Source organism: Microcaecilia unicolor, chromosome 5 (genome assembly GCF_901765095.1).
Source record: "Microcaecilia unicolor chromosome 5, aMicUni1.1, whole genome shotgun sequence".
NCBI classification, from domain to species: Eukaryota; Metazoa; Chordata; class Amphibia; order Gymnophiona; family Siphonopidae; genus Microcaecilia; species Microcaecilia unicolor.
In genome coordinates, this window is record NC_044035.1 from 173,024,279 (window position 1) to 173,048,585 (window position 24,307).

Consider the following 24,307-nt stretch of genomic DNA (forward strand, 5'->3'; position numbering starts at 1 on the left):
GGGCTCAGACAGAGACAGCACAGCAGAGCCTGGACCCTTGTTTTGTGAGAGACTGCTGTTTAGTGCTGCACCTGACCCACCCTTTTCCACCCCCACCCCCCCACCCCCAACACAGCAACTCACAGGACAGGAGGGCTAGATGCCTGCTTTCAATTCCTAACCATCACCTATCTCTCATTCCCACTTCAGTAACTCCTGTTAGTCTGTCCAACTCAGATTGTAGAATATGTTAGTTTATGCTGATTAAGTCTGTCCTAGCTAGATCCTAAGCTGTGCTCGATGGGAAGGCTATTATGCTGCATGCAGAGTCTGACTTCTTAGGATTTCAGGTTAATTTTTGAAGAATTTGAAGAGGGGCTATCTCTGTTCTACATGTGTGACTGCAAGGCCAAGTGTCTGAATAGGGATCTGTTTGTTAGATTCTGAAATTTTGATAACACATTGTTTTTCAGAGTTGGCAAGACTGTCTGTTCTCCTAATTCCTCGTCTGTGTGCTAAGTTATTTTTCTTCTATACTGGTGTAATATTGTCAATGATGCCATGGCTGATAAAAGGGGTGTGTCTACTGTGGGGGCGGAGCCATAGTGATCCCGCCTCTGGATGGGTAGGGGCGCCGACTAATAGACTGCAGGAGGGCGCTAGAAACCCTAGGACCGGCCCTGGGGGTGGGATGATCATTGTGGGACCCACCCCACAATAGCCAGGCCCCCCTGCAAACAGTCACAGAATCTATGACAAGGCAGAATTTGTGTGTAGAGCCTGAGCTCTTTCATTAAAATATGAGGACCATGGGTCAATTTTAGCAGACAAAGGAAAAGTTGCCGGTACTCAGTACCCCCACGTACCCCCTCAAAAAAAGCACTCTAAAATGTTACAGCTTTATAAATATTGCTTCAACCTCAGGCTAATCTGGATGATGTCATCCACTCATGAGGACTGGTATCCTGCAATCCTCAGAAAACCTTTGTTACAGGTAAGCAACAGTGACCAGAGATTAAGAGCTCTTTGGAACCTGCACGGGGTGCTATAGCCATGGATTTTCCACGTAGTATATGAATGTATTTGTTAAAGGTGATGTAACTTTTTTCTGTAAAGGTTTTTGTGTTATGAAGTTGAGTGAATCAAGCAACCACATCTTTAGCTAAGGAAATGAGAGGTGTGGTAGCCGTGTTAGTCCACTCTTAAAGGTTATCAATAGAAATCAAACAAAATAAAACATGGAAAAGAAAATAAGATGATACCTTTTTTATTGGACACAACTTAATACATTTCTTGATTAGCTTTCGAAGGTTGCCCTTCTTCGTCAGATCGGAAATAAGCAAATGTGGTAGCAGATAGTATATATAAGAGAAACATCAAAGCATTACTTTGACAGTCTGACAGAGTGGGAGGGTGGGGTATGCATGGGGACATCAAAGCATTTCATTGATATTCTAACAGGATGGGTGTTGGTAGGTGAGAGGAGGGTGATAAACAGAGAGATAAACAGAGAAATACAACTTTATGGTTTATAATGGGCTAGAAAACCCAGATCCTTATTAAGTCCAGTCTGTTGGGTGTCAAAATATTCAATCTTTCTTACTTCAAAGGTCTTACGTTCCTGTATTGTTTTAAAATTACCTTTCAGTATTCTTACTGTGAAATCACTGGTGCAGTGACTTTCTGAATAAATTGAAAAATATCAAGCAATTACCACCAAACACCCTTCTGGTCACGATGGATGTAGAATCACTATACAGCAACATTCCACATGCAGATGGCATAGCTGCATGTGGGAAACTCCTAAAAAGATCCACACTGGACCATCAATACTCACCAGAAACTGTTACAAAATTAATCAAATTTATTTTAACTCACAACTACTTCCGCTTTAACAATATCTATCTATCTACAAATAATGGGCACTGCGATGGGCACCAGGACAGCACCCCAATATGCCAACCTTTTTATGGCTGAGCTGGAAGAGACATTTCTGAATACATACCAGACCAAACCTCTAAAATACTACCGGTACATCGATGACATTTTTATGATTTGGACGGAGGGGGAAGAAACTCTGAAATAATTTTACTATTCCTTCAATACATACCATCCTACAATCAGATTCAAAATTATTGACTACTCCCCAGAAAAAGTCAATTTTTTGGACACCACAGTCTCAATCAGTGATGGCTATATACAAACATCTATATACACCCACAGACAGATGCAGCTACCTCCACAACTCCAGCTTCCACCCTTCACATACAAAAAGATCCATTATTTACAGCCAAGCCACAAGATACCACCGTATCTGCTCGGACCCAGTGGATAGAGACAGACACCTTGAAACCCTGACTGCATCCTTCAAACAGAAAGGCTACAACCCCAAAATAATCTCCAAGAATATTGCCTCCTCCCTCAAAACACCCAGGGAAAATCTGCTACAGTACAAAGAAAAAAAAGCCACAGTCAGAATTCCCCTTGTAGTGACATACAACCCAGAGCTGGAGAAACTGAGGAAAATCATAAGAGACCTACAGCCCCTACTCCAGGAAGATGAATTACTGAAAGAGATTCCCATCTCCACCAGTGCTGGCCTTCCGACATCCACCAAACTTAAAACACAAGCTGATCAGAAGTAAACTCCCAACACAGACTGAAAAAGAAAAGGGCACGTTTCCCTGTAACATATCCAGCTGCAAAACATTTCACAGGACCCCACAGTCATTCACAAGGGAAAAATATTCAACATAAAGGAATCTTTTACATGCTACTACTACTACTACTACTACTATTTAGCATTTCTATAGCGCTACAAGGCATACGCAGCGCTGCACAAACATAGAAGAAAGACAGTCCCTGCTCAAAGAACTTACAATCTAATAGACAAAAAATAAATGAAGTAAGCAAATCAAATCAATTAATGTGAACGGGAAGGAAGAGAGGAGGGTAGGTGGAGGCGAGTGGTTACAAGTGGTTACGAGTCAAAAGCAATGTTAAAGAGGTGGGCTTTCAGTCTAGATTTAAAGGTGGCCAAGGATGGGGCAAGACGTAGGGGCTCAGGAAGTTTATTCCAGGCGTAGGGTGCAGCGAGACAGAAGGCGTGAAGTCTGGAGTTGGCAGTAGTGGAGAAGGGAACAGATAAGAAGGATTTATCCATGGAGCGGAGTGCACGGGAAGGGGTGTAGGGAAGGACGAGTGTGGAGAGATACTGGGGAGCAGCAGAGTGAATACATTTATAGGTTAGTAGAAGAAGTTTGAACAGGATGCGAAAACGGATAGGGAGCCAGTGAAGGGTCTTGAGGAGAGGGGTAGTATGAGTAAAGCGACCCTGGCGGAAGATGAGACGGGCAGCAGAGTTTTGAACCGACTGGAGAGGGGAGAGGTGACTAAGTGGGAGGCCAGCAAGAAGCAGATTGCAGTAGTCTAAACGAGAGGTGACAAGGGTGTGGATGAGGGTATATATCATTCAGTGTAAAAAATGTAACGAAGGATGCTATATTGGAGAAACAGGCCAGATGCTTAAGACAAGATTCAATCTGCACAGACATCACATGAAAATAGCCGGTGCCAGTCAAGCCCCCACCCCTGTGGGCCAACACTTTACAAGACCAGAACACTGTACCAGTGATTTCACAGTAAGAATACTGAAAGATAATTTTAAAACAATACAAGAACGTAAGACCTTTGAAGTAAGAATGATTGAATATTTTGACACCCAACAGACAGGACTTAATAAGGATCTGGGTTTTCTAGCCCATTATAAACCATAAAGTTGTATTTCTCTGTTTATCACCCTCCTCTCACCTACCAACACCCATTCTGTTAGAATATCAATGAAATGCTTTGATGTCCCCATGTTTCTCTTATATATACTATTTGCTACCACATTTGCTATTTCCGATCTGACGAAGGGCAACCTTCAAAAGCTAAGGAAATGATAAATTCAGTGATATAAAACAGTTCTATAAATCTCAGTCATTCTATTCTGTCATTCTTTTTTACTTTTTTAGGTGCCTTGTGCCCTTGGTTCGTGTTGAGAAACCTGTTATGAAGTTTGGCCGATGTTTCCTCCAGTACCCTTATAAACAATCAGTAAAACTTGTAAATGATAGTAACCTTCCAGGGTGTTACTGTGTTCTCTCACAGGTTTGTTACATTATATCCATTTGATTCATTACTGCTATAATACAATAACAATATAAATGCAAATATTTCTTCCAGAGGGGACATTTAGGACATTCAATACCAATGTACATACATATATTTTCCCCTTTGACTTCCATGTCATGTTGCACAGTATATTAGTGAAAAATGGCCTATTTCTAAAATTATCCTCAGTATATGCCTATACATCATTTATTCAAAAGGTTTATCTGACCTAGGTAGAGGTGTTCCTTGGGATGGAGTTTGGGTGTGTTTTGGACTTGCATTCACATTTATTGCATCTGTATGTAAGGGTGTAACATAAAATGGAAAATTGGCATATACACACTCTCTCACACTCACACAGACACACAAACACACCTCAAATGGTTCAGCTGTCCTATGTAAAATTTCACTGCTGTCTCTTCATTTTCACCCTACCTGTGCACACTCTCTTTCACACAGAGACACACACACACACACACTTTCTCTGTGTCACACACACACACAGACACACACACATACATATACTCACTCTCACCCTCTCTATAGCCTTGCTAGCACCCGTTTCATTTGTTTACGAAACGGGCCTTTAATACTAGTTATTTTATATACCTCTATCATGTCTCCCCACAGCCGTCTCTTCTCCAAGCTGAAAAGCCCTAGCCTCCTTAGTCTTTCTTCATAGGGAAGTCGTCCCATCCCCGCTATCATTTTCGTCGCCCTTCGCTGCACCTTTTCCAGTTCTACTATATCTTTCTTGACATGCAGCGACCAGAATTGAACACAATACTCAAGGTGCGGTCGCACCATGGAGCGATACAACGGCATTATAACACCCTCACATCTGTTCTCCATACCTTTCCTAATAATACCCAACATTTTATTCACTTTCCTAGCCGCAGCAGCACACTGAGCAGAAGGTTTCAGTGTATTATCAACGACGACACCCAGATCTCTTTCTTGGTCCGTAACTCCTAACGTGGAACCTTGCATGACATAGCTATAATTCGGGTTCTTTTTTTCCCACATGCATCACCGTGCACTTGTTCACATTAAACGCCATCTGCCATTTGGCCGCCCAGTCTCCCAGTCTCGTAAGGTCCTTCTGTAATTTTTCACAATCCTCTCGCGAGTTAGTGACTTTGAATAACTTTGTGTCATCAGCAAATTTAATTACCTCGCTGGTTACTCCCATCTCTAAATCATTTATAAATATATTAAAAAGAAGCGGTCCTAGCACTGACCCCTGAGGAACCCCACTCTCTGTTTCACCCCACTCTCTGTTTCCTATCCAGTTTTTAATCCACAATAGGACATTTCCTCCTATCCCATGACCCTCCAATTTCCTCTGTAGCCTTTGATGATGTACCTTATCAAACGCCTTTTGAAAATCCAGATACACAATATCAACCGGCTCCCCTTTGTCCACATGTTTGTTTACTCCTTCAAAGAATTGAAGTAAATTGGTCAGGCAAGATTTCCACACACTAAAATCGTGCTGACTTGGTCTCAGTAATCCATGTCCTTGGATGTGGCTTGTATAGTTCTTCTGCTACTTTTAGTATCCCATATCACTCATTATGATGTTATGACCCTACACGGTGCCGTGTTTCGCTCAAAAAGAGCGTCTTCAGGAGTCTGTGTAATTTAAAATACAATTGTTACAGTAATCACCTTTTACCACAGTCATACATATCTATAGTTAAACTTACATATTTTCAAAACCTATTACTGACCTGTATGGGTGTCGAGGACGCCAAACCCGTGTATGATGACAGGCAGAGCACTCAAAATGCCCACACATGTGCATAACTGTGTGGCGGGATAATCTCTTTAAATACCCTCCTTGTCACATGACTGCCCATTCTATTTCTCTGTTTAACCCATAGGGGGCCACAGTGTTCCACTGGAAAATCATACGTTGTTCTTTCCTCTTTAACGTCAGTGGAACATTGCCTCCCCTGTGTGCAGACACTTTCCATCTGCAACACCACAAACTGTAATTCTTTTTTTTTTAATTATTTATTTATTGGTTTTAATCAAATTAAACATACTGTTACATTTGAACAGGCAATACAGACATGCAAAATTTATAAGAAAACATATTTTCCCTAGGGAAAAATACACAAAAAAAGAATTTTTTTTACTCTTCTTTAGACCACCATAAGGGGGGGGGGGGGGTTAGTCTAAAATTAGGAAGGCTACCAAACGAACCTCATTGAGTTCTTTGATTGGGTGACAGGAGAATTGAATCAGGGACGAGCTATGGACGTAATCTACTTAGATTTCAGCAAAGCTTTTGACACGGTTCCCCACAGGAGGCTCTTAAATAAACTGGAGGGGCTGAAGATAGGACCCGAAGTGGTGAACTGGATTAGGAACTGGTTGACGGACAGACGCCAGAGGGTGGTGGTGAATGGAATTCGCTCAGAGGAGCGAAAGGTAAGTAGTGGAGTGCCTCAAGGATCGGTGCTGGGGCCGATTCTGTTCAATATATTTGTGAGTGACATTGCCGAAGGGTTAAAAGGTAAAGTTTGCCTATTTGCGGATGATACTAAGATCTGTAACAGAGTGGACACCCCGGAGGGAGTGGAAAACATGAAAAAGGACATACGGAAGCTAGAAGAATGGTCTAAGGTTTGGCAATTAAAATTCAATGCGAAGAAATGCAAAGTGATGCACTTAGGAAGTAGAAATCCACGGGAGACGTATGTGTTAGGCGGGGAGAGTCTGATTGGTACGGGCGGAGAGAGGGATCTTGGGGTGATAGTATCTGAGGATTTGAAGGCGACGAAACAATGTGACAAGGCGGTGGCAGTAGCTAGAAGGTTGTTAGGCTGTATAAAGAGAGTTCTCCGAGGACAAGCAGGCTGCTTGTTCTTACTGATGGGTTGACGTCCTCGGCAGCCCCCTCCATCGGAAAGTTTACTAGCAAAGGCCTTTGCTAGTCCTCGCGCGCCCATGCGCACCGCGCATGCGCGGCCGTCTTCCCGCCCGAAACCGGCTCGAGCCGGCCAGTCTTCATTCGTCCGCGCTCGGTACGGTCGTGTTACGCCGTTCGTGCCCCAGAGAGTCGACCTCGCGCGTCCTTTTCGACGTGTTTTTTGCTGTTTTTCCTTGAAAAAAAAGTTCGGGAAGCGCTCCGGTAGTGTTCCGGAAGACCCTTTCGGGTTTTCTGCCCTTCCCGTATTTCTCAGCTTTTGCCCCGTAAGTTTTCTTTCGTTGTCGGGGTAGGCCTCTTTTGGCCTCGGTCGAGATTTTTCTCCCTCTAAATTTTGGTGCTTCAATTTTCGCCATTTCGGCTTTTGATTTCGCCGGCGTGATTTTTCCGCCCATGACATCGAAGCCTTCCAGCGGCTTCAAGAAGTGCACCCAGTGCGCCCGGGTAATCTCGCTCACTGATAGGCACTCTGCGTGTCTTCAGTGTCTAGGGGCCCAGCACCGCCCTCAGAACTGCAGTCTGTGTTCCCTGTTACAAAGGCGGACTCAGGTAGCGAGATTAGCCCAGTGGAACGTTTTGTTCTCGGGCTCTTCGTCGGCATCGGCACCGGAGGCATCGAGTGCATCGACGTCGTCAGCGTCCGGACCATCTTCCTTGGCTGCCGCTCCATCGACTGCATCGAGGCATCGGACCTCTGCATCGGCGCCGAGGCATCGGGCGACTGCATCGACGTCGGTGGTACCGAGACTTCGTCTGCTGATGTCGTCGGACGGAGGTGCATCGTCAGGAGTGCAGGTGAGGGCTGTCCATTCCCCTGCTGGTGGCGGTGAGCCTTCGGGTGGGTCTCCTCCTACCCTGAGGGCTCCTGCGGTACAGCCCCCCCGGGATCGACCCTCTTCGGTCTCGGCCCCGAGGAAGCGACGGATGGATTCCACGTCCTCCTCGTCGGTGCCGGGGAGCTCCGGTGACATGCTTCGGAAGAAATCGAAGAAGCATCGACACCGGTCTCCTCCCCATGTCGGCACCGAGAGCTCTGGGTCGCCGAGGGATTCGGCACCCAGCAGGCATCGGCACCGAGAGGACCGCTCACCCTCTGTTCAGGAGGTGTCGATGCGCTCCACTCTGGACAGCCCGGAACAGCCTCCTCGCCCGGAACAGGTTCTGACGTCGACGCCTGCATCGGCCTCTCAGCCTTTCTCTGCAGCCGCTCTAAACGAGAGCCTCCGGGCCGTTCTCCCAGAGATTCTGGGAGAGCTGTTGCGCCCTACCCCTCCGGTACCGGCGGTGCTTGCGCCTCCGGTACCGTCGAGCGTGGCGCCGGCTGGCCCATCGCCCAGGTTGAGGTCCCCGACGTCGGTACCGCTTGCGGTGCCGACCGCGGCCACCTCCCAGGAAGGCTCCCGACTACGTCGGCGGAGGGAGCTTCGCCGATGCGGGCGAGGGAGTCTACCTCTCGACGCCCCCACCGTGGACGGGGTTCCACCGAGTCAAGCAGGGCGAGGTTGCAGACACAGGTTCGTGAACTTTTGTCTGACACCGAGGGTGAGGCCTCGTGGGAGGAAGAGGAGGACCCCAGATATTTCTCTGACAAGGAGTCTGAGGGTCTTCCTTCTGATCCCACTCCCTCTCCTGAGAGACAGCTTTCTCCTCCCGAGAGTCTGTCTTTTGCTTCCTTTGTCCGGGAGATGTCTACGGCCATCCCCTTCCCGGTGGTTGTGGAGGACGAGCCCAGGGCTGAAATGTTTGAGCTCCTGGACTATCCTTCTCCACCTAAGGAAGCGTCCACTGTTCCCTTGCACCATGTCCTGAAAAAGACATTGCTTGCGAACTGGACCAAGCCACTAAGTAATCCCCACATTCCCAAGAAGATTGAGTCCCAGTACCGGATCCATGGGGACCCAGAGCTGATGCGCACTCAGTTGCCTCATGACTCTGGAGTTGTGGATCTGGCCCTAAAGAAGGCTAAGAGTTCTAGGGAGCATGCTTCGGCGCCCCCGGGCAAAGACCCTAGAACCTTAGACTCCTTTGGGAGGAAGGCCTACCATTCTTCTATGCTCGTGGCCAAGATCCAGTCTTACCAGCTCTACACGAGCATACACATGCGGAACAATGTGCGGCAGTTGGCGGGCTTGGTTGATGCTCTTCCCCCTGAGCAAGCCAAGCCTTTTCAGGAGGTGGTCAGGCAGCTGAAGGCGTGCAGAAAATTCCTGGCCAGAGGAGTTTATGACACTTTTGATGTTGCGTCCAGGGCCGCTGCTCAAGGTGTGGTGATGCGCAGGCTCTCATGGCTGCGTGCTGCCGACCTGGAGAATAGACTCCAGCAGCGGATTGCGGACTCGCCTTGCCGTGCGGACAACATTTTTGGAGAAAAAGTCGAGCAGGTGGTAGAGTCTCTCCACCAGCGGGACACCGCATTCGACAAGTTCTCTCGCCGGCAGCCTTCAGCCTCTACCTCTACAGGTAGAAGATTTTTCGGGGGAAGGAAGACTGGTCCCTATGCTTCTGGTAAGCGTAGGTACAATCCTCCTTCCCGACAGCCTGCGGCCCAGGCTAAGCCCCAGCGCGCTCGCTCTTGTCAGCAGCGTGCGCCTCAGCAAGGCCCCGCGGCTCCCCAGCAAAAGCAAGGGGCGAGCTTTTGACTGGCTCCAGCAGAGCATAGCCGACATCCAAGTGTCAGTGCCGGGCGATCTGCCGGTCGGGGGGAGGTTGAAAGCTTTTCACCAAAGGTGGCCTCTCATAACCTCCGATCAGTGGGTTCTCCAAATAGTCCGGCAGGGATACACCCTCAATTTGGCATCAAAACCTCCAAATTGTCCACCGGGGGCTCAGTCTTACAGCTTCCAACACAAGCAGGTACTTGTAGAGGAACTCTCCGCCCTTCTCAGCGCCAATGCGGTCGAGCCCGTGCCATCCGGGCAAGAAGGGCTGGGATTCTATTCCAGGTACTTCCTTGTGGAAAAGAAAACAGGGGGGATGCGTCCCATCCTAGACCTAAGGGCCCTGAACAAATATCTCGTAAAAGAAAAGTTCAGGATGCTTTCCCTGGGCACCCTTCTCCCCATGATTCAGCAAAACGATTGGCTATGCTCTCTGGAAGGATGCCTACACACACATCCCGATACTGCCAGCTCACAGACAGTATCTGCGATTTCAGGTGGGCACACGCCACTTCCAGTACTGTGTGCTACCCTTTGGGCTCGCCTCTGCGCCCAGGGTGTTCACAAAGTGCCTAGCTGTGGTAGCAGCGGCACTTCGCAGGCTGGGGGTGCACGTGTTCCCATATCTCGACGATTGGCTGGTGAAGAACACATCCGAGGCAGGAGCCCTGCAGTCCATGCAGATGACTATTCGCCTCCTGGAGCTACTGGGGTTTGTGATAAATTACCCAAAGTCCCATCTTCTCCTAGTGCAGAAACTCGAATTCATAGGAGCCCTGCTGGATTCTCGGACGGCTCGCGCCTATCTCCCAGAGGCGAGAGCCAACAACTTGTTGTCCCTCGTCTCGCGGGTGCGTGCGTCCCAGCAGATCACAGCTCGGCAGATGTTGAGATTGCTGGGCCACATGGCCTCCACAGTTCATGTGACTCCCATGGCCCACCTTCACATGAGATCTGCTCAATGGACCCTAGCCTCCCAGTGGTATCAGGCCGCTGGGGGTCTAGAGGACGTGATCCACCTGTCCACGAGTTTTCTCAAATCCCTGTATTGGTGGACGATTTGCTCCAATTTGACTCTGGGACGTCCCTTCCAAATTCCTCAGCCACAAAAAGTGCTGACCATGAATGCGTCTCTCCTGGGATGGGGAGCTCATGTCGATGGGCTTCACACCCAAGGAAGTTGGTCCCTCCAAGAACGCGATCTACAGATCAATCTTCTGGAGTTGCGAGCGATCTGGAACGCTCTGAAGGCTTTCAGAGATCGGCTGTCCCACCAAATTATCCAAATTCAGACAGACAACCAGGTTGCCATGTACTATGTCAACAAGCAGGGGGGCACCGGATCTCGCCCCCTGTGTCAGGAAGCCGTCAGCATGTGGCTCTGGGCCCGCTGTCTCGGCATGGTGCTCCAAGCCACATATCTGGCAGGCGTAAACAACATTCTCCGAGGACAAGCAGGCTGCTTGTTCTCACGACTGGGTTGACGTCCGCGGCAGCCCCCACCAACCGGAAGAAGCTTCGCGGGACGGTCGGCACGCAGGCCACGCCCACCGCGCATGCGCGGCCGCCTTCCCGCCCGTGCGCGACCGCTCCCGCCAGTTACTTTTTTTCCGCGACTGAGAGAGTGGTGCGTTTGCCTCTCTCTCTGTTCAGCCGCCGGATTTCGACCGCGTTTACGCGGATCGTCGCTTGGATTCCCGTTCGGTTTCCTCTGATTTTGTTTGTATTGTTAAAAAAAAAAATAAAAAAAAAAAGAAATTTTTTGCGCGTGTGGAGCACGCGCTCCCCTTTTTCCCTCGCTTTCTAGCGGGGACGCCACGTTGCGGCCTAGTGGCCGCTCGGTCGGTTGATTTTTTCGTGGTGTGATTTTAGCCACCGTTGCCGACTTTGACTTCGCCGACGCGATTTTTCCGTCGATGTCCTCGAAGGTCCCGAGTGGATTTAAAAAGTGTGGTCGCTGCGGCCGGCCGATCTCGCAGACCGACACCCACGCTTGGTGCCTCCAGTGCCTCGGGCCGGAGCACAATCTCAAGTCGTGCGCTTTGTGTCTCGGTCTCCGGAAACGGACTCAGGTTGCGAGGCAAGTTCTGCGGGACCGTCTTTTTGGAACTTGCGCCGGCCCCTCGACGTCGACCTCGACGGCATCGGTATCGAAGGCCGGTTCTTCGGTACCGGTATCGATGCCCGAGACATCGGCACCGATGGCAGCGACCCCAGGAGAACAGGTCCCGTCGGCCCGTCGGTCCGCCGGTGAGAGTGGGGTTGAGAGGCCGCGTGGGCAGTCGGCCCCGGTCACTCCCTCAACTCGTGAGCCACGGGACCGAACCCTGTCGGACCCGGTACCTCGAGACCGAGGGGGATCGACCTCCTCCTCCTCCATGCCCTCCGGCGCCGGTGACGTGCACCGGAAAAAAGATAAGAAGCGCCGTCACCGGGAGCCCTCGGTGCACCCTGAAGAGGAGTCGACGCCGAAGCGTCATCGCAGAGAGGAGAGATCTCCGTCGGTGGTGGAGGTACCGACGCGTCGGGGTTCCGGCACCTCGGTGCCGTCTCCTGGCCCCCAGCAGCTTCTGGCACCGACACCCTTACCGGCCCCACCGCCTTTCCCGGCAGCGGGCCTGGACGAGTGCCTCAGAGCCATCCTTCCGGGGATCCTGGAAGGGCTGATGCGCCAGGCTGTGCCGGCGTCGGGGGTGCTTGCGCCCCCGGCGCCGATGACTGTGGCGCCGGCGAGCTCTAGCCCGGCGCCGGGGCTGTCGACACCGCCGCCGCTTGCGGTGCCGGTCTCGACCGCCACGCAGGTGGAGTCCCCGTCGACGTCGATGGAGGGAGCTCCGTCCCCGCCGGCGCGGGAGTCCACCGCTCGACGACACCGAGACCTTGGTGCCTCGACGTCGAGCCGGGCCCGGTACCGGACTCAGCTACATGAGCTAATGTCCGATACCGAGGATGAGGACTCGTGGGGGGAAGAGGAGGACCCGAGATATTTCTCCTCAGAGGAGTCTACGGGCCTTCCCTCGGACCCCACGCCGTCACCGGAGAGGAAGCTCTCACCTCCTGAGAGTCTCTCCTTTGCCTCCTTTGTGCGGGATATGTCTATAAGCATTCCCTTTCCCGTGGTCTCTGTGGAAGAGCCGAGGGCCGAGATGCTCGAGGTCCTCGACTATCCATCACCACCTAGAGAGTCCTCCACGGTACCGCTGCACAATGTCCTGAAGGAGACGCTGCTTCGGAACTGGGTGCGACCACTAACTAACCCCACCATTCCCAAGAAAGCAGAGTCCCAGTACAGGATCCACTCTGACCCAGAGCTCATGCGGCCCCAGTTGCCCCATGACTCAGCGGTCGTGGATTCTGCTCTCAAGAGGGCACGGAGTTCGAGGGATACCGCCTCGGTGCCCCCGGGGCGGGAGTCTCGCACTCTGGACTCATTTGGGAGGAAGGCCTACCAATCCTCCATGCTCGTGACCCGCATCCAATCTTACCTGCTCTATATGAGCATCCACATGCGGACCAATGTGCAACAGCTGGCGGACCTGGTCGATAAGCTCCCGCCGGAGCAGTCCAGGCCTTATCAGGAGGTGGTCAGGCAGCTGAAGGCGTGCAGAAAGTTCCTGTCCAGGGGGATTTTTGACACCTGTGACGTGGCATCTTGTGCTGCGGCCCAAGGTATAGTGATGCGCAGGCTCTCATGGCTGCGTGCCTCTGACCTGGACAACCGCACCCAGCAGAGACTGGCTGACGTCCCTTGCCGGGGGGATAATATTTTTGGCGAGAAGGTCGAGCAGATGGTTGACCAACTGCATCAGCGGGAAACCGCTCTCGACAAGCTCTCCCACCGGGCGCCTTCAGCACCCGCCCCCGCGGGCGGGCGTTTTTTCCCGGGCTCGGCAGGCTGCACCCTATTCTTTTGCGAAGCGTAGGTACAACCAGCCGGCCCGAAGGCCTCGTCAGGCACAGGGACAGCCCCAGCGCGCTCGTTCCCGTCAACAGCGTGCGCCTAAGCAGCCCCCTGCGCCTCCACAGCAAAAGCCGGGGACGGGCTTTTGACTGGATCCATGGGAACATAGCCGCCCTACAAGTGTCCGTACCGGACGACCTGCCGGTCGGAGGGAGGTTAAAATTCTTTCACCAAAGGTGGCCTCTCATAACCTCCGACCAGTGGGTTCTCCAAATAGTGCGGTACGGATACGCCCTGAATTTGGCCTCCCTGCCTCCAAATTGTCCTCCGGGAGCTCAGTCTTTCAGCTCCCATCACAAGCAGGTACTTGCAGAGGAACTCTCCGCCCTTCTCAGCGCCAATGCGGTCGAGCCCGTACCACCCGGGCAGGAAGGGCAGGGATTCTATTCCAGGTACTTCCTTGTGGAAAAGAAAACAGGGGGGATGCGTCCCATCCTAGACCTGAGAGGCCTGAACAAATTCCTGGTCAAAGAAAAGTTCAGGATGCTTTCCTTGGGCACCCTTCTGCCGATGATTCAGAAAAACGATTGGCTATGTTCCCTGGATTTAAAGGACGCATACACTCACATCCCGATACTGCCAGCTCACAGACAGTATCTCAGATTCCGCCTGGGCGCACGGCACTTTCAGTATTGTGTGCTGCCCTTTGGGCTCGCCTCTGCCCCACGAGTGTTTACAAAGTGCCTCGTGGTGGTAGCGGCCTACCTACGCAAGCTGGGAGTGCACGTGTTCCCATATCTCGACGATTGGCTGGTCAAGAACACCTCGGAGGCAGGAGCCCTCCGGTCCATGCAGTGCACTATTCAACTTCTGGAGCTGCTGGGGTTTGTGATAAATTACCCAAAGTCCCATCTCCAGCCAACTCAGTCTCTGTAATTCATAGGAGCTCTGCTGAATTCCCAGACGGCTCAGGCCTACCTTCCCGAAGCGAGGGCCACCAATCTCTTGGCCCTGGCTTCGCAGACCAGAGCGTCTCAGCAGATCACAGCTCGGCAGATGTTGAGACTTCTGGGTCATATGGCCTCCACAGTTCATGTGACTCCCATGGCTCGTCTTCACATGAGATCTGCTCAATGGACCCTAGCTTCCCAGTGGTTCCAAGCCACCGGGAATCTAGAGGATGTCATCCGCCTCTCCACCAGTTGCCGCACTTCACTGCTCTGGTGGACCATACGGACCAATTTGACCCTGGGACGTCCATTCCAAATTCCGCAGCCCACGAAAGTGCTGACGACGGATGCATCTCGCCTGGGGTGGGGAGCCCATGTCGATGGGCTTCACACCCAGGGTCTGTGGTCCCTCCAGGAAAAGGATCTGCAGATCAACCTCCTGGAGCTCCGAGCGATCTGGAACGCACTGAAGGCTTTCAGAGATCGGCTGTCCTGTCAAATTATCCAAATTCGGACAGACAATCAGGTTGCAATGTATTACGTCAACAAGCAGGGGGGCACCGGATCTCGCCCCCTGTGTCAGGAAGCCGTCGGTATGTGGCGTTGGGCGTGTCGGTTCGGCATGCTTCTCCAAGCCACGTACCTGGCAGGCGTAAACAACAGTCTGGCCGACAGACTGAGCAGAGTCATGCAACCGCACGAGTGGTCGCTCCATTCCAGAGTGGTACGCAAGATCTTCCGAGAGTGGGGCACCCCCTCGATGGATCTTTTCGCCTCTCAGACCAACCACAAGCTGCCTCTGTTCTGTTCCAGACTTCAGACACACGGCAGGCTAGCGTCAGATGCCTTTCTCCTTCATTGGGGGACCGGCCTCCTGTATGCTTATCCTCCCATACCTTTGGTGGGGAAGACCTTCCTGAAGCTCAAGCAAGACCGCGGCACCATGATTCTGATAGCGCCCTTTTGGCCCCGTCAGATCTGGTTCCCTCTTCTTCTGGAGTTGTCCTCCGAAGAACCGTGGAGATTGGAGTGTTTTCCGACTCTCATTTCGCAGAACGACGGAGCGTTGCTGCACCCCAACCTTCAATCCCTGGCTCTCACGGCCTGGATGTTGAGGGCGTAGACTTCGCTGCGTTAGGTCTGTCTGAGGGTGTCTCCCGGGTCTTGCTTGCCTCTAGGAAGGATTCCACTAAAAAGAGTTACTTTTTCAAGTGGAGGAGGTTTGTCGTTTGGTGTGAGAGCAAGGCCCTAGAACCTCGTTCTTGCCCTGCACAGAACCTGCTTGAATACCTTCTGCACTTATCAGAGTCTGGCCTCAAGACCAACTCAGTAAGGAATCACCTTAGTGCGATTAGTGCTTACCATTATCGTGTGGAAGGTAAAGCCATCTCTGGAGAGCCTTTAGTCGTTCGATTCATGAGAGGCTTGCTTTTGTCAAAGCCCCCTATCAAGCCTCCTACTGTGTCATGGGATCTCAACGTCGTCCTCACCCAGCTGATGAAACCTCCTTTTGAGCCACTGAATACCTGCCATCTGAAGTACTTGACCTGGAAGGTCATTTTCTTGGTGGCAGTTACTTCAGCTCGTAGGGTCAGTGAGCTTCAAGCCCTAGTAGCTCATGCTCCATATACTAAATTTCATCACAACAGAGTAGTGCTCCGCACTCACCCAAAGTTCCTGCCGAAGGTGGTGTCGGAGTTCCATCTTAACCAGTCAATTGTCTTGCCAACATTCTTCCCCAGGCCGCATACCCGCCCTGCTGAACGTCAGTTGCACACATTGGACTGCAAGAGAGCATTGGCCTTCTACTTGGAGCGGACACAGCCCAACAGACAGTCCGCCCAATTGTTTGTTTCTTTCGACCCTAACAGGCTAGGGGTCGCTGTCGGGAAACGCACCATCTCCAATTGGCTAGCAGATTGCATTTCCTTCACTTACGCCCAGGCTGGGCTGGCTCTTGAGGGTCATGTCACGGCTCATAGTGTCAGAGCCATGGCAGCGTCGGTGGCCCACTTGAAGTCAGCCACTATTGAAGAGATCTGCAAGGCTGCGACGTGGTCATCTGTCCACACATTCACATCTCATTACTGCCTCCAGCAGGATACCCGACGCGACAGTCGGTTCGGGCAGTCGGTGTTGCAGAATCTGTTTGGGGTGTAAATCCAACTCCACCCTCCAGGACCCGAATTTATTCTGGTCAGGCTGCACTCTCAGTTAGTTGTTCTTCGTAGGTCAATTTCTGTTGTACCCTCGCCGTTGCGAGGTTCAATTGACCTGGGTTATTGTTTTGAGTGAGCCTGAGAGCTAGGGATACCCCAGTCGTGAGAACAAGCAGCCTGCTTGTCCTCGGAGAAAGGGTATGATACATACCTGTAGCAGTTGTTCTCCGAGGACAGCAGGCTGATTGTTCTCACCTACCCTCCCTCCTCCCCTTTGGAGTTGTGTGTTTCATATTTTATTGCTTGTCATTCAACTGGCGGGAGCGGTCGCGCACGGGCGGGAAGGCGGCCGCGCATGCGCGGTGGGCGTGGCCTGCGTGCCGACCGTCCCGCGAAGCTTCTTCCGGTTGGTGGGGGCTGCCGCGGACGTCAACCCAGTCGTGAGAACAATCAGCCTGCTGTCCTCGGAGAACAACTGCTACAGGTATGTATCATACCCTGTCTGGCCGACAGACTGAGCCGGATTATGCAACCTCACGAGTGGTCGCTCAACTCCAGAGTGGTGCGCCAGATCTTCCAAGCGTGGGGCACCCCCTTGGTGGATCTCTTCGCATCTCGAGTGAACCACAAAGTCCCTCAGTTCTGTTCCAGGCTTCAGGCCCCCGGCAGACTGGCATCGGATGCCTTCCTCCTGGATTGGGGGGAGGGCCTGCTGTATGCTTATCCTCCCATCCCTCTGGTGGGGAGGGCTTTGTTGAAACTCAAGCAAGACCGAGGCACCATGATTCTGATTGCTCCTTTTTGGCCGCGTCAGATCTGGTTCCCCCTTCTTCTGGAGTTATCCTCCGAAGAACCGTGGAGATTGGAGTGTTTTCCGACCCTCATCTCACAGGACGAGGGGGCGCTTCTGCATCCCAACCTCCAGTCTCTGGCTCTCACGGCCTGGATGTTGAGGGCGTAGACTTTGCCTCTTTGGGTCTGTCAGAGGGTGTCTCCCGCATCTTGCTTGCTTCCAGGAAAGACTCCACTAAGAGAAGTTACTTCTTCCATTGGAGCAGGTTTGCCGTCTGGTGTGACAGCAAGGCCCTAGATCCTCGCTCTTGTCCTACACAGACCCTGCTTGAATACCTTCTGCACTTGTCTGAGTCTGGTCTCAAGACCAACTCTGTAAGGGTTCACCTTAGTGCAATCAGTGCATACCATTACCGTGTGGAAGGTAAGCCGATCTCAGGACAGCCTTTAGTTGTTCGCTTCATGAGAGGTTTGCTTTTGTCAAAGCCCCCTGTCAAGCCTCCTACAGTGTCATGGGATCTCAATGTCGTTCTCACCCAGCTGATGAAACCTCCTTTTGAGCCACTGAATTCCTGCCATCTGAAGTACTTGACCTGGAAGGTCATTTTCTTGGTGGCAGTTACTTCAGCTCGTAGAGTCAGTGAGCTTCAGGCCCTGGTAGCCCAGGCCCCTTACACCAAATTTCATCATAACAGAGTAGTCCTCCGCACTCACCCTAAGTTCTTGCCAAAGGTTGTGTCGGAGTTCCATCTGAACCAGTCAATTGTCTTGCCAACATTCTTTCCCCGTCCTCATTCCTGCCCTGCTGAACGTCAGCTGCACACATTGGACTGCAAGAGAGCATTGGCCTTCTATCTGGAGCGGACACAGCCCCACAGACAGTCCGCCCAATTGTTTGTTTCTTTTGATCCCAATAGGAGGGGAGTGGCTGTAGGGAAACGCACCATTTCCTATTGGCTAGCAGATTGCATTTCCTTCACTTACGCCCAGGCGGGGCTGGCTCTTGAGGGTCATGTCACGGCTCATAATGTTAGAGCCATGGCTGCGTCGGTAGCCCACTTGAAGTCAGCCTCCATTGAAGAAATTTGCAAAGCTGCGACGTGGTCATCTGTCCACACATTCACATCTCATTACTGCCTGCAGCAGGATACCCGACGTGACAGTCGGTTCGGGCAGTCAGTTCTTCAGAACCTGTTTGGGCTCTAGGATCCAACTCCACCCCCCGAGGGCCCTGTTTGTTCTGTTCCAGGCTGCACTCTCAGTTAGTTGGTAAATTTTTTAGGTCAATCTCTTTAATGTCCTCGCCGTTGCGAGGCCCAATTGACCATGGTTGTTGTTTTGAGTGAGCCTGGGGGCTAGGGATACCCCATCAGTGAGAACAAGCAGCCTGCTTGTCCTCGGAGAAAGCGAATGCTACATACCTGTAGAAGGTATTCTCCGAGGACAGCAGGCTGATTGTTCTCACAAACCCGCCCGCCTCCCCTTTGGAGTTGAGTGTTCCCTTGAAGTGTATTGTCTTGCTACATACTGGACTGGCCGGCTCGAGCCGGTTTCGGGCGGGAAGACGGCCGCGCGAGGACTAGCAAAGGCCTTTGCTAGTAAACTTTCCGATGGAGGGGGCTGCCGAGGACGTCAACCCATCAGTGAGAACAATCAGCCTGCTGTCCTCGGAGAATACCTTCTACAGGTATGTAGCATTCGCTGTGTGACCAGCAGAAGAAAGGGGGTGTTGATGCCCCTGTATAAGTCGTTGGTGAGGCCCCACCTGGAGTATTGTGTTCAGTTTTGGAGGCCGTATCTTGTTAAGGATGTAAAAAGAATTGAAGCGGTGCAAAGAAAAGCTACGAGAATGGTATGGGATTTGCGTTACAAGACGTATGAGGAGAGACTTGCTGAACTAAACATGTATACTCTGGAGGAAAGGAGAAACAGGGGTGATATGATACAGACGTTCAAATATTTGAAAGGTATTAATCCGCAAACGAATCTTTTCCGGAGATGGGAAGGTGGTAGAACGAGAGGACATGAAATGAGATTGAAGGGGGGCAGACTCAAGAAAAATGTCAGGAAGTATTTTTTCACGGAGAGAGTAGTGGATGCTTGGAATGCCCTCCCGCGGGAGGTGGTGGAAATGAAAACGGTAACGGAATTCAAACATGCGTGGGATAAGCATAAAGGAATCCTGTGCCGAAGGAATGGATCCTCAGGAGCTTAGTCAAGATCGGGAGGTGGGGCTGGTGGTTGGGAGGCGGGGATAGGGCTGGGCAGACTTATACGGTCTGTGCCAGAGCCGGTGGTGGGAAGCGGGACTGGTGGTTGGGAGGCGGGGATAGTGCTGGACAGACTTGTACGGTCTGTGCCAGAGCCGGGGTTGGGAGGCAGGGCTGGGGAGGCGGTGATAGTGCTGGGCAGACTTATACGGTCTGTGCCTGTGCCAGAGCCGGTGGTTGGGAGGAGGGGCTGGTGGTTGGGAGGCGGGGATAGTGCGGGGCAGACTTATACGGTCTGTGCCCTGAAGAGCATAGGTACAAATCAAAGTAGGGTATACACAAAAAGCAGCAAATATGAGTTATCTTGTTGGGCAGACTGGATGGACCGTGCAGGTCTTTTTCTGCCGTCATCTACTATGTTACTATGCTACCAATAAACAGGAAAATAAAAAAATATGTGGAACTATGCTTAGCATGCAACCTAACTTAATAATTCAAATATCTCATCTAGATCGACGGTTAACCAATTTTCTTCATATTTATAAATGCTTTCAAATGTTCAGGCTGGTAAAAAGTATATTTTAAACTCATATACTGTACTTAATAACACATTTACATGGGTAATTAAGATAAAAGGAGGCCCCTATAGATGTTGCTTCTGTCCGCATAGCTAGGAACAGTTTCCTCCTCTCCTGAGTCTGTTTGGTAATATCAGGATAAATTCAAACTTTTTTACCCCTGAACAGGTCTTGCATTTTTTAAAAGTACATACGCATTACCGCATCAAAATCTTGCTGAAATATAAAAGATGCAATCAGTGTAGTTCTTTCAGAATTTACATTCAAAGTTGTTTCTAAAAGTTCAGATACATTCAAAGATTCCTCTTGATTTTCTTCTGGAATAGCTTGAATAGCTGTTTCAGGTAATTTTTTTGTTGGGATGTAATACACCTTGTTCAGTGGAGGGATTGTTTCCGGGGAAAAATTTAGAACTTTCAACAAGTACAATTTAAAGACATCTTGAGGATTAATTCCCATTTCCTTCGGAAAATTCAAGAGTCTTAAATTTAGCCTCCGATTATAGTTTTCTATTTGTTCCAGTCTACGTTGTGTAGACAAATTATCTTTCACAATGGAGGCTGAGATATCGTTCAGTTTAACAACATCTTTCTTTAGAACTTCCAATTGCTCTGCTGTTTCTTGTTTTGTAGCATTAAATGAGGATGAAAGATTTTCAACTGTACTTACTAAGTTCTGTATTTCTTCTGCCGAATTGGCAACCGTCACTTCTACCCTCTGGAGAGCTTCCCAAATGCTCTCCAGAGACACTGCCGCTATTTTCTTTGTCAGAGCACAATGCTCAGCCCGAGACTGTCTCGAAATCGGGCCTCCCTCTAACTCTGTCTCTCCCATTCCCCGAGCTGCTATCGCGCCTGTAACCACTTCCGGGTCAGGTTGATCACGTTGGGAGAGACATGCTTCGGGGAGTGGTGGAGGATTGAGATCCGGAGGGGAGAGTGAAATCTCCAACCCCAAGTCTCCCAGGGAGTCTTCACCCACGGAGGCAGCGGGGTCCCTCTCAGTATTTAAGGTAGGTGGTTTCGTAGTGTATCTCTCTATGAATTGCTGTATCGGTGAGGATGTCCTAGTAGTCGAGGAAACTACTTTTTACAGTCCCGTTGTGCTTGGTATGGGACATCTTGTTTCGAAGAAAAGTTTTTAAATTCAGCAACCCGTAGAAAAGACTCGCAAACGAACCTCAGCATGCCGCCATCTTAAGACACGCCCCCAAAATTTTTCCCACAAACTGTAATTCTTGTATTTGATGCCCTAAATGATGCCAGTGGGAGACGAGAGGATCCTCCATATGTTGCAACCGAATATTACTTAAATACTTCGTAATCCGGATCTTAATTTTGTGTATAGTCTGTCCAATATACCACAACCTACATGGACAGGTGATCCCATGAACGTGTTTTGAGTGTTCTGCCCGTCATCGTACTCGGGTTTGGCGTCCTGGACACCCATAGAGGTCAGTAATAGTTTTTGAAAATATGTAAGGTTTTGAAAATATGTTAGTTTAACTATAGATATGTATGACTGTGGTAAAAGGTGATCACTGTAACAATTGTATTTTAAATTACACAGACCCCTGAAGACGCTCTTTTTGAGCGAAACACGGCACTGTGTAGGGTCATAACATTATAATGAGTGATATGGGATACTAAAAGTAGCAGAAGAACTATACAAGCCATTGAATGGGTTTAGAATTCACATAAGACGACACTGGCGATTACAGAAGATCCTACAGGAAGAAAGTGAACTGTTGCAAACTTTCAATAGAGTTATCACTAACGTCATTGTTAGTGGGAGTCGCTTGTAGCGCATAAGGACACTGATGTACAATTAGGAAGTGGTAACGCTGTGAAAATAGAATACCATTAACTCTGTATGAGTAACATGTTTGTTAGATTGTTGTGGTGACAACATCAGCTTTTTGACCAGTAATGTCGGTAATGACATGATGCAACCTAAATGGTATAATATTTATTGTTGATTCTGCTGATACATCTATAGGAATTTGTGCAATAATGTGTGAATGGTGAGAGTTGTTTATTGTAGAGTCTGTTCTTACATGGCCCCCTCTGACAACCTGGTATCAGGGAGGGCTGTAATTATGTGGGAATTATTTCTCTGATATATCTACTTACCATAAGAAATATACAATTTGGAAATGTGGGGCAAATAGGGTTTCTACCTCCTTACACCCACTCCAAGATACCGTGATAGAAAAGACAGAAAGGACAGAAGCTATGCTCCTTACAAGGGGTAGTCTTTATTCCAGTATAGATAATAACAAAGCAATCAGGCAATAGAGCAATTAGACAAAGTAATTAGACAAAGTAATCAGGCAAGGAAATCAGGCAAAGTAATTAGGCAAAGTAACAAATAGCAATTTGTTATGAGAGGGAGAGAGTGGAGACCACTGTGATAGTCATTCAGTTGATCATCTCACCCCCTGACTAGATACAACACAACAGTGCCTTATATACAGTGGATTGAGCATCAATCCCCCTCCCAACTTGCAATTTCAGCTGATTTCTTTGTTACTCAGCTAATTTCTGTCTTACTTTATTGTTTACATAGAATGAAACACAGTATCTGAATGTTTATGGAACACAGCATCCAAGGTTCTTTTACCGAAGTTTTTGGTCGCCATTTCGTTACAGAAATTTCCCCAGCACCCATGTTTATCATAGTGTTATCTAAAATCTCAACACTTCTTCCTTCTCAAACTGTAAATACATTCTTAATGTCCTTGTCTGAGGTGGCACCTATTCTGCCAGGGAGGGGACGAGCGCTCCTTGCTGGTTCAGCATGACCTTGTATTCACAGCATTTACAGCTCTCAGCAATAATACAGAAAGATGAAGTTTGAGCCTTTAGCTATGTAGGTGATGGGTCATAGCTGGTCTGTCAGTGTCGGAAAGGAGCAAATCAATTCAGAGTGAATGAGTGTGGTTTGATTAGTGATTTCAAGTAGTAGGATACATTCATATGCATGTCTTGATAAGAGGATTAATAAATATTTTTGCAATGGTACATATTTGTGTTTAATGGTTATATAAGATATCTAATGCCTTAGGTGAACCTTCATTCATGTGTCGTCATCCCCCACACACCCAGATGCAGCTTAAGGCACAACCCCCTATACAGTCTAGCCCCTTATCCTCCCAGCCTTTCCTTCCCTTTCCTGCTCCTTTTCTCCTCTCTACCCTTGTCCTTAAGTGGCCAGCATCTCCCCTTCCCCAATCTACTCCTTTCATCAGGTGACCAGCATCTCCCTTCCCCTCCCTACCTCCCTGATCAAGCATCTCATCTCCCTCTCTTCCCTGTGCCACCACCAATGCCCTACCTCTTCCGAGGCTGAAGCTTCAAAGGGAATCAGTGCCCACATGGGACCATTCAGCACAGGCCTGTGCTCAAGTGCTGCCAGGTCCCTAGGGATGGACCCAGGGCCACCGAGAAACAAAGCTTGGCCGAGGGCAAACACCCCCCTCGGGCATGCTGCCCTGGACGGGCCCACCCCACTTACTTGTCCTGCTACTTTGTCCTGCTTCTGTCATTGTGTGCGGCAAAATTCCCCAGGGCCTGGCACTAGCATGCTCTCCTGTTCTTGTGTGCGGCAGCACCACAGAGCAGAGTCCTTCCTTCCTTCCTTCCTTCCTGCCGCATCCAAAGAGGCTGTTTGGATGCGGCAGGAAGGAAATACTCTGCTCCGCAGCACTTCCACACACAAGAACAGAAGAGCAATGTTAGTGCCGGGCAGCGGGCAGGTCCCCCTTAGATGCCGGGTCCTGGGGAATTTTGCCCCCCACCCCACCCCCCACCCCCTCTCGTCGGCCCTAGATGGACCTGCCACTAGGGCAGCAGAATTTGGGGTTGGCTGCACAGCTGTGGCATTTTTCCATGATCTTCCCCCTACTGGGCCAGCTCCCAACTTCCTTCTGAGCTGACCCTGAGCTTAAAGAAGAGTGAGTGCTGCATAGGCCTTGTAAGCACAGGCC

At 50.2% G+C, this 24,307-nt stretch overlaps 1 protein-coding gene across 1 annotated transcript in view; it reads left to right on the forward strand.

Annotated features, from left to right (window-relative positions):
* The window catches only part of HYDIN (HYDIN axonemal central pair apparatus protein), a 2,443,906-nt gene that overhangs the window by 535,977 nt on the left and 1,883,622 nt on the right, over window positions 1–24,307 (forward strand). The window contains exons 20-22 of the mRNA XM_030205004.1: window positions 3,996–4,117; window positions 5,369–5,396; window positions 20,253–20,259. Coding sequence (XP_030060864.1) covers window positions 3,996–4,117; window positions 5,369–5,396; window positions 20,253–20,259 — 157 coding nt within the window. The remainder of the gene's footprint in view (window positions 1–3,995; window positions 4,118–5,368; window positions 5,397–20,252; window positions 20,260–24,307) is intronic.